Source organism: Vicia villosa, linkage group LG1 (assembly GCF_029867415.1).
Source record: "Vicia villosa cultivar HV-30 ecotype Madison, WI linkage group LG1, Vvil1.0, whole genome shotgun sequence".
Lineage (NCBI taxonomy): Eukaryota > Viridiplantae > Streptophyta > Magnoliopsida > Fabales > Fabaceae > Vicia > Vicia villosa.
This window is the reverse complement of record NC_081180.1, coordinates 73,255,694-73,267,895: the sequence shown is the minus strand read 5'-3', so window position 1 is coordinate 73,267,895 and position 12,202 is coordinate 73,255,694. Positions and strand designations below refer to the sequence as shown.

The 12,202-nt window shown below is 31.4% G+C and overlaps 1 protein-coding gene across 1 annotated transcript; it reads left to right on the top strand.

The window, feature by feature from the left end:
• Positions 1–4,845: 4,845 nt before the first annotated feature.
• On the top strand, positions 4,846–7,280 carry LOC131609528 (putative pentatricopeptide repeat-containing protein At3g16890, mitochondrial). Its single transcript, XM_058881244.1, has one exon. The coding sequence runs from the start codon at positions 5,041–5,043 to the stop codon at positions 7,039–7,041; it is 2,001 nt and encodes a 666-aa protein (XP_058737227.1). The 5' UTR covers positions 4,846–5,040; the 3' UTR covers positions 7,042–7,280.
• The last annotated feature ends 4,922 nt before the right edge of the window (positions 7,281–12,202 follow it).

Below are 12,202 nucleotides of genomic sequence, written 5' to 3'. Positions count from 1 at the left end.
GTCGGATCGGGAGTTGTTACGGGGAATCCACCATCTACGAGGTATCTCGTAGGTGTTTCGCCAACGACGAAGACTATTAGAACCGCTGGTAAGTCTGCACTTGAGGTTCTCCATGTATTCTCATTTCTCAAATAGCCCAGTGCAACTCGATTCTCGTTTTGCGATTTAGTATTACTTGTTGTTGAAGAGGCACTCCGATGAAGGATCATCGTCGAATTTTGCAACGTTGCAAATCTAAATTGTGGCGATTAAATACGACATTATAGGATCGGAGTATCTAACCGATCTCCTCATAGCGATGCGCCGATTAATTGTCTTTCTCTCTCGATTCTGGTAAAGACCCGACTTTGGATCGAGAATGATCTACGAGTGAAATTTTGCATGAATTAGGAGTCAATTTTCACATACGACGTTAATGTTCTGTCTTGAGACCATAATTGGTGTATGTTGATGGTGATAAATTCTTAATCGATCATACTGATTTTTTATACGATGATATGTAATGGATCTGCATAGTTAATAATTCAATGCTTAAAATAGTTCAGAATTCAAAATAAATATAATAAAAAAATATAAATAAAAAGTGTTTCTTAAATATCATAAATATCATGTGCGGAAGCAGGGTCAGTATATTCTGAGTTTATATTATAATAAGACATTTTTTATTTCGCGGTATAATATTTAAGGTTTGTTTAAAGTTAGATAGTCTAATTTAGCATATAATAAGATGACGATTCGAATAATGTCAAGACAAATTTTCACGATAGACTAGAATAAAAAATGGAGTTTCATGAAAGTAGAAGAAAAAGAGATATGAGTATTTTAAGAATAATTTGACAAAGAAACAAAAATTGTAGTTTTAATGTACTAGTACTAGTTTGAATAAATTATTTGAAAGCTAAATAAAACTATAGCATATCCAAATAGTATTCATAATAGAATCTTCACTCGCATCAGCAGTCTTTATCATAATACAATAGAAACAAAAGGCCTAGGAGGACCCATACTAGTTTATAATATTTATATTATTAGTTGCAAACAATGAATAGCATTCCGTAGTAGCTCATATGGAAAATTCATTTGGGAATTTCCGGGTTCGATTCCCGGCTACGGAAGAATAATGTTTTAGTTGGAAATTAAGTTCATTTTGTAAATTGAACAATTTTATTTTATTTTATTTTTTAAAAAAGTTTCAATATACTTAAAAATGTATTAGTTGATTTATCTCTCCGTTTCAATGAACTACTTTGTTTTATTTTAGTGAACTCCACACTTACATTACACACGATTAAAGTAAAAGGAGAATTTTTAAAAAATATACATAATATTTTGACATCAAATATAGTATCATTTAGTTTTTGTGTATTTCAAAAATGTATGTAAATTGTAAAAAAAAAATAAAAAATAAAAGGAAGAATAAAAAATTCAAAAAAATTATATTTATTTTAATTGTAAATAATCTTAAAAACTTATAAATAATATCAAGGCTTAAGGGTAGTTTTGGTTTTCTATTTTATCTAATTTGCGAAATTAACTTTCTTATTTTAAATTTAAACAATTTTGATTTTTTAACACATTTTTGCACTAAAAATTGACGTTGGTCTATTAATAAATGATGTGTCACTTGCGTGACATAAATCGTCGTATAATAATTTTTTGTTTAATTTTATGGATAAAAATATGTTAAAAATAGAGGATTGTCATTTTTTGATGCATAAAAATGAGAGGAAAAATAAAACTGTTTAAATTTAAAATAGAAGAATTAATTATGTAAATTAGATAAAATAGAGAGACCAAAGTTACAATTAAGATTAACGTCAATGATATAACATGTATTATAACAAAATAAAAAGAATCATGTTTTTATTTTATTTTTTTATTTTTTATTTATTTCAACTAAATAAAATATATAAATTATAAAAAGTTGCATCTAGTGTAAATTGAACTCTATGAAAGGGCGCAACTCTAGCCATTGGAGCAAGGTATCCTTGTGATATAATTGGTGGGTTACAAATATATAACCATTCACATGGTAGTATGCACACTATCACGAGTCATTTCGTATAAGTTCTCTTATGCTTTGTTGTGAAATTGAAATAATTCAAAAGTAAAACACTATCACTATATGAAAGGCATATTTATTTCCTCTTGCTCCTCAACATGTGTTAAATCACTTCACTTATCTAGTACTCCCTCCGTCTCATATATAATAAGTGTCTCATTTGCATTTTTTTCTTGTCTCAAATTAATTGTCTATTTACAATTCTAATGCATCAATCATTATTATTTTTCCACTATTATACTCCTATTTATTAACTTTCACGTTATTCAACTATTATTAATAGGGGTATTTTAGTAAATGACATTAATTTTTTTACTAAAACCAACACATCCAATCATTTTCTTAAAAACCGCGCATTGCTCAAATAAGACATTTATTATGAGACGGAGGGAGTATGTTTCAATCTTGTTGGCAAGCAACCACATTTTGGCGCAACATCACGCCTAGTTAAGTGACTAAAGTTGATTTTTCTTGAAAAAAATATATGATTTGCAACATAATAAATTAGATGAATATCAAAGGTGCATAAAGCATACAAGGAGAGGATACTAGAGATTTTGCAACACTCTTGTAGTTGAAGTTGTCACATTTTATAAAACATTTGAGTAAATAAGAAGCTCAAAGAAAATAACTAAAAATTAAAGAGATGAGGGATAGAAGAACACTAGAGAATTATATAGGTTCAACTAAGAGATTCGGCCTAAGAATGACCTACTCATGTTTTTAAGAATTAATTTTGAAAGTGTCCAATAAACTTGAGAGTTTTTAGAGATTTTCTCATGAACCTCCTTGTACGAGGAAATGAAGTGTCCAGGATAAACTTATATCTAAACAAAAAATAAGGCTTAGGGAGGTTAGTCTCCAAATTAAGTAGAGATTTTGCACAGGCTGATCTTAAACCAAGACAGTGTCTTGAGTTGGCTATCCTACAAACTAAGTCGGGGTTTTACACAAGTTGACCACGAACTTAATCGAGATTTTTATTGGGTTAATCACGAACCTACTGAGCTTTTACACCATGAACTCAAAAACCAATAGAAATTTTAACTAAATTGATCTCAAATCGAGAAAGTTTTAACCAAAATAAACTTAAGAACCATTGTGGAGATTCTTACTGGCTGATCTTCACAAACTAAAAGAGAGCTTTTTGTCTAAGAATACACTCACAAAGCTAACAGTGACTTCCTAAGACAATCCCCCAATACAAACAAGAGCTTTAAATTAGTCTAGCTCATAATCAAAATATTAACTTCCTATAGAAGAATTATTTTCACGAGAGAAAAATTCACCCTTGATAAATTTATAATTTTGCCCTCACCCATAATAAATATCCTCACTTGGACTCAAGAACACTCTTAAAGCACTATGATTAAAATATGTGAGAAAATATGAGAGACTTAGAGAGGTGATGAGAGAAATAAAAAGTGAGTTTTTTCACATTTTTTGGATGTTGAAAAATGATAAAGAAACTTTCGATTAGGCAAACTAAATAATCGATTGTTGTGGCCCAAGATGAAAAGTTATGACATAGATGAATGTAGAGAAAAACACAAGAAATGGAGGTTTGAATTGGGTTTTTAAAACTTCTCCCATTAGATACGTTGTTCATACAATCAAAAACAAATGAATGCTAGAAATAAAAAATAACACATTCATGTTATCCAGGTTCCTCTTAGAAAAGGTTCGTCTTGTCCACCCGCCAAAGTGATTTTGCCTTAGAAAAGGACTTAATCCACTAGTCATCAAAATAATTACAACTGCACGGGCCAACTACCGGTGACTAACAACCAAAGCATTGATCAATCTGGTAGTGATCTCTTAAGAGTTTTGACCCACCTGGTCTCCTAAGAGATATAACGATCAATGACTCCTAAAGAATTCTGACGCAACTGGTCGCTTGAAGGAGATTTCTCAACAATGACAACCTGTCAAAGTCTTATTGAGTATACAGACTAAGACGAGTCACTCAAAGAACAAATAACTAATAATTGCTGAAAAAGTGTGTTTACATGATTGCTTTTATTAAGCTGACTACACAAATGTTTAAGTACAATAACAAATAAGTGTTAAGCAACATATGAGCAACAACTCCTTGCTTTTACATGATTCTACTAAGATGTATTTGATGAATGTTTGGCTAGCATCTTGTAGTAATCTTATTTCTCTTCTTTTTCTTCATTCTTTTGACTTAAGTAGCATAAGCAGCTTGAGCATACACAACATTAGCCTTGGATTTTTCAACATCTTTTCTTTTAAAATCTTGATTTTCTTTTACAGTCTTCGGAGAAAGAGACGTTGTGAAGGATATAAGAGTCCTTTCCAGAGCCAACAGTTACTTTTCAACAGATAATTTCAAGTGTAGATGTTGGATAGTACAACATGTTACTTTCTTAACCTGTAGTACTTCATATGTAATATTAACCCATGTCTAACATATTTTAAAATGAAACAAGTGGACTAAATGCTTCATTCTAATATTTGAATATTTTAAAACGAAACAAAATCATTTCTTCATTCCGACTTAATAGGAGGATAAAAAAAAGTATTTTAAGTAATCCAACGCTAAATTATGAAAAAGGAAAAATTAAGGTTAGACGTCCGCGAATTCTAGTTCAACTGATAAAATTTTATTGATATTATTAAGTTAGACGTCTTTATTAAGATTTGAATCCTAAATCTAGGGTGGCAAAATGGATCAGGCATGTCCATTTTGCTCACACATTTTTACATGACATATCAAAATTTTAGACTTATCTCCTATAGTGTGTCCGTCCCGCCGACCTTATTCTTTTTGCAGAATTTAGCGGATGCGCGTGTTAACATGAAAAATTGTCATATCCTAGGCCGAAACCGGCATTATTGGGCTGGTCGTATCGCGCATCAACCCTCAGACATCTCAAACCTTCCATGGCCGTACCTTCGTTAACACTTCACCAACACTCACCAATTTTAACTTCATCACTCGCACAAAATTTCCAATGCCACCCAACATCACACTCAAACCCTCTCCATCTCCCTCACCATTCAAAAACATCACCTTTCCCAAAACCAACAAAAAACCACCCAACCCAACACCACCCATCGACCACTCCCACCTCTCACAACTCCTCTCCAAACCCAACTCCGACTGGGTCATTCTCCTCAACCACCAACTCCATTCCAAAAAACTACTCCTCACACCCCCTTCACTATCAACCATCTTCCAAAACATTCAAAACCCATTACACTCCATCAAATTCTACACATGGGTTTCCTCCATCAACCCTTCATTGGTAAACACACCTTCCATTCACCGCATTTTAGGTCACACCTTACACAGAAACGGTCCTGTGATTCTTTCAGCTGAGTTTCTCAACGATGTTCACAAATCAGGTTTTAGGGTTAGTGAAGACTTGTTATGTGTTTTGATGGGTAGTTGGGGGAAGCTTGGTTTAGCTAGATATTGTGTTGATGTTTTCGGTCAAATTTCGTTTTTGGGTATTGCTCCAACTACTAGGTTGTATAATTCTCTTATTGATGCGTTGGTTAAATCGAATTCGATTGATTTGGCTTATCATAAGTTCCAACAGATGGTTGGTGATCATTGTTTTCCTGATAGGATTACTTATAATATTCTTGTTCACGGTGTTTGTAAGATCGGTGTTGTTGATGAGGCGCTTCGTTTGATTCGACAAATGAAAGATAAGGGCCTTTTTCCGAATGTTTTTACTTACACTATGTTGATTGATGGGTTTTGTAATGCTAAGAGGGTTGATGAAGCTTTTGGGGTTTTGGATAAGATGAAGGAGAGTAATGTTTGTTTGAATGAAGCTACTATTAGGACGTTGGTTCATGGGGTTTTCCGGTGCGTTGATCCGAGTAAGGCGTTTGTGTTGTTGTCTGAGTTTTTAGATAGGGAGGAACGCGGTTGTTTCGGTAAGTTAGGTTGTGATACGATATTGTATTGCCTTGCGAATAACTCTATGGCAAAAGAAATGGTAGTGTTTATTAGAAAAGCCTTAGGTAAGGGTTATGTTCCCGACAGTTCTGTTTTCAATGTTATAATGGCTTGTTTGGTTAAAGGAGTTGAATCGAGAGAAGCGTGCGAGATATTTGAAATTTTTAGGAAGCGAGGTGTCAAACCGGGTATTGGTACTTATCTTATACTTGTTGAAGCTTTGTACAAGGATGAACGGAGAGAGGAAGGGGATCGAATATCCGATCAAATGATTAATAATGAGTTGATTTCGAATGTTGTTTCATATAATATGTTGATTAATTGCTTCTGCAAAGCAAACATGATGGACAAAGCATCCGAGGTTTTTAGAGAGATGAAATTTAGAGGCTTCACTCCTAACCTTGTTACTTTCAATATCCTTATTAACAGCCATTGCAAAGATGGATCAATAGTTAAGGCACGAGAGCTGCTAGAGATGGTTTTGGAAAACGGACTCAAACCTGATATCTTCACTTTTAGTTCTATTATTGATGGACTGTGTCGAAGAAAGAGAACCGAGGAAGCTTTTGAATGTTTTAACGAGATGATTGAATGGGGCGTCAATCCAAATGCGGTTATTTACAATATCTTGATTCGGTCTTTATGTAGCGTCGGGGATGTTGCAAGGTCAACGAAACTTTTAAGAAGAATGCAAGAGGAAGGAATAAGCCCTGATACATATTCCTATAACTCTTTGATTCAAATTTTCTGTAGGATGAATAGGGTTGAAAAAGCTAAAAAGCTTTTCGATTCAATGTCAAAATCTGGTTTGAGTCCCGACAATTACACATATAGTGCTTTTATAGAGGCACTGTCTGTGTCTGGGAGGTTAGAGGAAGCAAAGAAAATGTTTTACGCGATGGAGGAAAATGGTTGCTCTCCTGATACATATGTATGTAGCTTAATTGTTAAGGCATTGGTTCGGAAAGATTGTGTTGAAGAGGCCGAAAAGATCGTAGAAAGATGCAGAGAGAAAGGAATATCTTTGAATTTGTATTCCTGATTCATAGACTGGTTTTTGATTGGTTTTTGGATGCTGCTACATTTTTGACAGTTTTGCGGAGAAGATATTGATACAGGATACAGGTAACCTTAGATTATATAGCTCTGTTGACATGGAGGATTTGTGATATGGTAAGATGCATAAGTTAGTTATGCATGTATGTACTTAATAACCCATTGGATTATTATTATTATTATTATTAGAATTTAATTTTGAAGAAGTTGGTTTCTATTCTTTCATTCAGGTATTATAGTTGTAGTTGTACTTCTGCAACACTTGTGTATTATGTAGTGTTGATAAAGAACAGATATAGCGGCGTGCAGAGTGAATTCTCAACAAATCGCTATTGTTCGGTATATGCTATTTAGTGCAAAATATTGTCTGGAACCAACTTTGCATAAGAGTTCTTTAATCAGAATAACGTGTGGGTTCTATAGTAAAGGAGTTTGCGATTTTGCATCATTTCTCAACACGATATAATCCATTACGGTTTCGCGATACAAAGATTAGAAAGATCATTTGATGTTAAACATGCCATGGCAATTTATTTGTAAAACAGTCCATGAAATTATAGGCATAGAAATTTGGCCATAATCTATGTTGATGAAACCGTTGCAGAGTAACTTAATAAACTTAAAAGAGAAGTTATAAAATCCACAAGATAAACTGTAATTGAACCTCATTTAAATGGAAAAGTTGATGCAAAAACAGAAGCAACATGTTTGAAATGTAAGAAAGTTTTGTTATAGAGTTTAATTGGAATACACTAACATCATATAACAATTAATCTCTTTATTATATGGCAAAAATGTTTTAAAAAATACAGCATTTTAGGACAGAAAAACAGTCCATTTCTTTAGTTACATTATTATCACGTAAATAGCTTATTTGTCTAGAAATTAGGGATGACAACGGGTAAGCGGGTGCGGGTTAATTACCATCCAAATTCTAATTTAAAGGCTATTCGGGTGGTAAAATAACACCCACGCGCGCATCTGTTGGGTTCAGGTTTTTTCACCCGATTCCGCAGCAAAACATATATAATACAACAACATTGGAATTTTCCATCAATTTTCCTACAACTTATATATATTTAGAGGCACTTATGTTATTTCAGGTTTAAACGGGTGTGATTTAGGATTTCGGATGCGGGTTTCACACTACCCAAACCCATACTTGAAATATCGGGTGGCACTCGAACCCAAACTCAAACTCAGTTAACTCGGGTTCGGGTGCGGATGGACCCCGCGAGTTTGGGTCTCTTGCCATCCCTCCTAGGCTCCTAGAAATGATGCATATTGTGAATTTGATTTGCTTATTACTTAGTAAATATTTGGTCTATTAATTTGAAAAGTCAAAAGTAATTCTAAAAGTGTAAAATTGATTTTGGAATGATTTTGAGGTTTTTGATTGAAAGTAGAATTTATAGATTTTGAAATGTATTATTCAAATTAATTTTACATTGAAAATTATTATTCAACTTAATTTTATAAGAATTTATCAAAACATAAATCATTTTAATTTCAACTCAATTTTAATAAAAATCAATTAAGCAAAGGATCAATTTTTTTATGCAGAACGAAACACATGCTTAGCCTCAATTAATTACAATTAAAAAAAATGGATAAGCTAACAATTGAATTTGTCACAACCACATAAATGTCCCAGCATATAAGGCACTCTCATGGCTGGATTAATAAAGCTAACACCTTCACAACTTGTCTTGTTAGATTAAAAACAAAGTCATTCTTTTATTACACTGTCCTGATAAGGTTATATGTTACATATTGAAGATCATATAACATGCATACAAACAAACAAACCAATCTTTTTTAAAACCGGTTAAATTGGTTGGACCGGAAACCAAAATTAAATCCGATTTGATCAACCTTTCAAAATTATTAATAGGTCAAAATCAGAGTAAAACCAAAGAAATCATAATGGATCGTTCAAAACCATTTGAATCAAAGAATCGGTGTCGGTTTTGTAAAATCATCCAATTAAAAAAATCATCAAATTAGTTTTTTTTTATAACTAAATTAATATGTCAATATTAAAACTTAAAACATTCTTCAATTATAAAAAAGAATTTCTTATTTTTTTACAATCATACAAACTTCTATGTTTTATTATTTCGTTATAGTTTTCTTTCAACCATACTCCATCATCCATCATCATCTTGTCATCTCTTTCAAACATAGACACATTCTCCAACTCAATATTGATAGTCGTTTAAGTCAATATTATTTTTTAATTGTCAATTATGATTTGTTTGTCGTCGTTCATCTCGAATTTGTTTATTGTTCTTGAATTAAGTAAGTTGTATTTTTAATTATTTAAATTTAATTTTAGTTATTATGTTATATTATTTAAATTTTGATTTGAATTAGTTTAATTTATTTTTTATTATAATTTTTTGATTTGTTCAAATATTTTTAAATAAAGATTGAAACTAAGTGTATAACTATATTACTATGTTATTATATAGAGAAAAAAAATGGGTCATGCACTAATAGTATAAAAAAATTTTACACTGTCAACCAATCACGACCATTTATCTCGATAAATTATACTGTTAAGTTTAAATTACTGAGATGACATGACAGTTTGTTACATTTTTATTAGATGATAGTGTAAAACTTTTTTACACTGTCAGTGCATGTCCATTAAATCCAATTATATATACTAGTGATATTGTTGTATTAAGTTCGTAAATAGATTTTTGAAATCTTTATTTTAATAAGTTGTAAAAATATAATTGTGTATGACATATCTATTAAATTAATTTTATATTATTAATTTATTTAATAAACATATTGACCGTAAATTTAATCGGTTGAACCAATTAAATTTTAAATTAAATATTCTACTGGTTCGATCTAATTTTTAAAATATTGGTACAAATTTTAAAATGAAATGAAATGTAATTAGCTGTAAAAAAGTATAATAAAATAATTATGCAGATGTAGAATTTTAACTTAATTAAATAGAAGTGGGGGTGTTCAAAACCAAACAAATCCAATAGAAAACCGCAAATCAAACCAAATCAAACCGAAACCGCAAAAAACCGCATTTGGTTTGGATTAGTTTGGGTCTTCTTTTAATAAAACCGCACGGTTCGGTTCGGTTTGCGGTTTGTATTTTATAAACCGAACCAAACTGAATCAAACCGCATTATGTTACAACCTAACTTTTACTTAACTCACATCCAACCCAAACTTAAATCTATTACACTTTAACCTTATGATTACGAACAATTTTCTCATCCATGCACATATAATTTTAGTCCCGATCTTCTCAAATCTCTAATAGCATTATCGCGCCTTCTTTGCCACATACATCTTCCCTATTTTTCTATAATCTCTACTATCTTATATTCTTTCTTTTTCACCTTCTCATTTTGATACAAATGTTCCCTATTTCAGTTTCGTTTTTATCGCACACATTCTTCTCTAATCTCTCAACTCTTTTGTTTTTTTTTTCTTTTTCACCTTCACTAATCTCTCGTCTCTTCTACTTTTTTAAATTCTAATAATTTTATATTGTTTTATACTATTATTTTATGTTTATTATTCCATTTTTGTCTAATTTAATTTTTACATATTAAATAGAAAGTTATTGTCAAAATATGACGAGTTTTGTTGTTATTTGATAGTGTATGAATGTCTAAATACAAAGTTATGTTGTCATCTATATGTATATGTATGGCTCAATAAAATATTTGTAAAAAACCGAATCAACCAAACTGAACCAAACCGCATTAGTTTGGTTTGGTTTGGTTCTGATTTTTTTTAAAAGCCAACCGAACCAAACCAAACCGCACGATTTTTTCTCTTGCAGTTCGGATGATTTTTTTCGTTAAAATTGCTCAAACCGCACCGCGAAGACCCCTAAATAGAAGTGTATAAATAAATAAAAGAGAATAATACCATTTTAACCTTCTTCACTAATATAAAATAAGTGTCATGCTAATGAGTGTCCCAGGTAGGGGTGATCGCGGTGCGGTTTGGGCGGTTTTGACGAAAAAAATCACCCGAACCGCAAGAGAAAAAATCGTGCGGTTTGGTTTGGTTCGGTTGGCTTTTAAAAAAAATCCGAACCAAACCAAACCAACCTAATGCGGTTTGGTTCGGTGCGGTTTGTTCGGTTTTTTAAAAATATTTTATTGAACCATTCATATACTTATAGATGATAACATAACTTTGTATTTAGATATTCATACACTATTAAATAACAACAAAACCTGTCATATTTTGACAATAACTTTCTATTTAATATGTAAAAATTAAATTAGACAAAAGTGGAATAATAAACATAAAATAATAGTATAAAACAATATAAAAATTATTAGAATCAAACAAAAAAATAGAAGATACGAGTGATTAGTGAAGGTGAAAAAGAAAAAACAAAAGAGTTGAGAGATTAGAGAAGAAGATGTGCGATAAAAATGAAACTGAAATAGGGAACATTTTCCTAAAAATGAGAAGGTGAAAAAGAAAGAATATAAGAGAGTAGAGAGTATAGAAAAAGAGGGAAGATGTATGTGGCAAAGAAGACGCGATAATGCTATTAGAGATTTGAGAAGATCAGGACTAAAATCATGTGTAAGGATGGGAAAATTGTCCGTAATCATAAGGTTAAGGTATTATAGATTTAAGTTTGGGTTGGATGTGAGTTAACTATAAGTTAGGTTGTAACATAATGCGGTTTGTTCGGTTTGGTTCGGTTTATAAAATACAAACCGCAAACCAAACCGAACCATGCGGTTTTGTTAAAAGATGACCCAAACTAATCCGAACCAAATGCGGTTTTTTGCGGTTTCGGTTTGGTTTGGTTTGCGGTTTTCTATTGGGTTGGTTTGGTTTTGATCACCCCTAGTCCCAGGAGCACTGGTTAAGCATTTTTTATAAAGAAATTATTCTATATGCAATGTATTAAATATATATAATATTTTTAAAACAAATTAATTATTTATATTTTCAATTCATTAAATACATATATTTTAGGAAAAAATTTATCTTTTTTACTTTATTAAACAATGCTCAACTTATTATTTTTTTAATTTCTTAACTAATATTTCAGTGACACTCGTTAGCATTACCCATAAAATAAATAAAAATATATTTTATAGATTATAACTAGCTATTGCATGTAAAAGCAG

What these genes read in the sequence shown, in the direction of transcription:
- LOC131609528 (XM_058881244.1), top strand. Translation starts at nt 5,041, where the DNA reads ATGCCACCCAACATCACACTCAAACCCTCTCCATCTCCCTCACCATTC.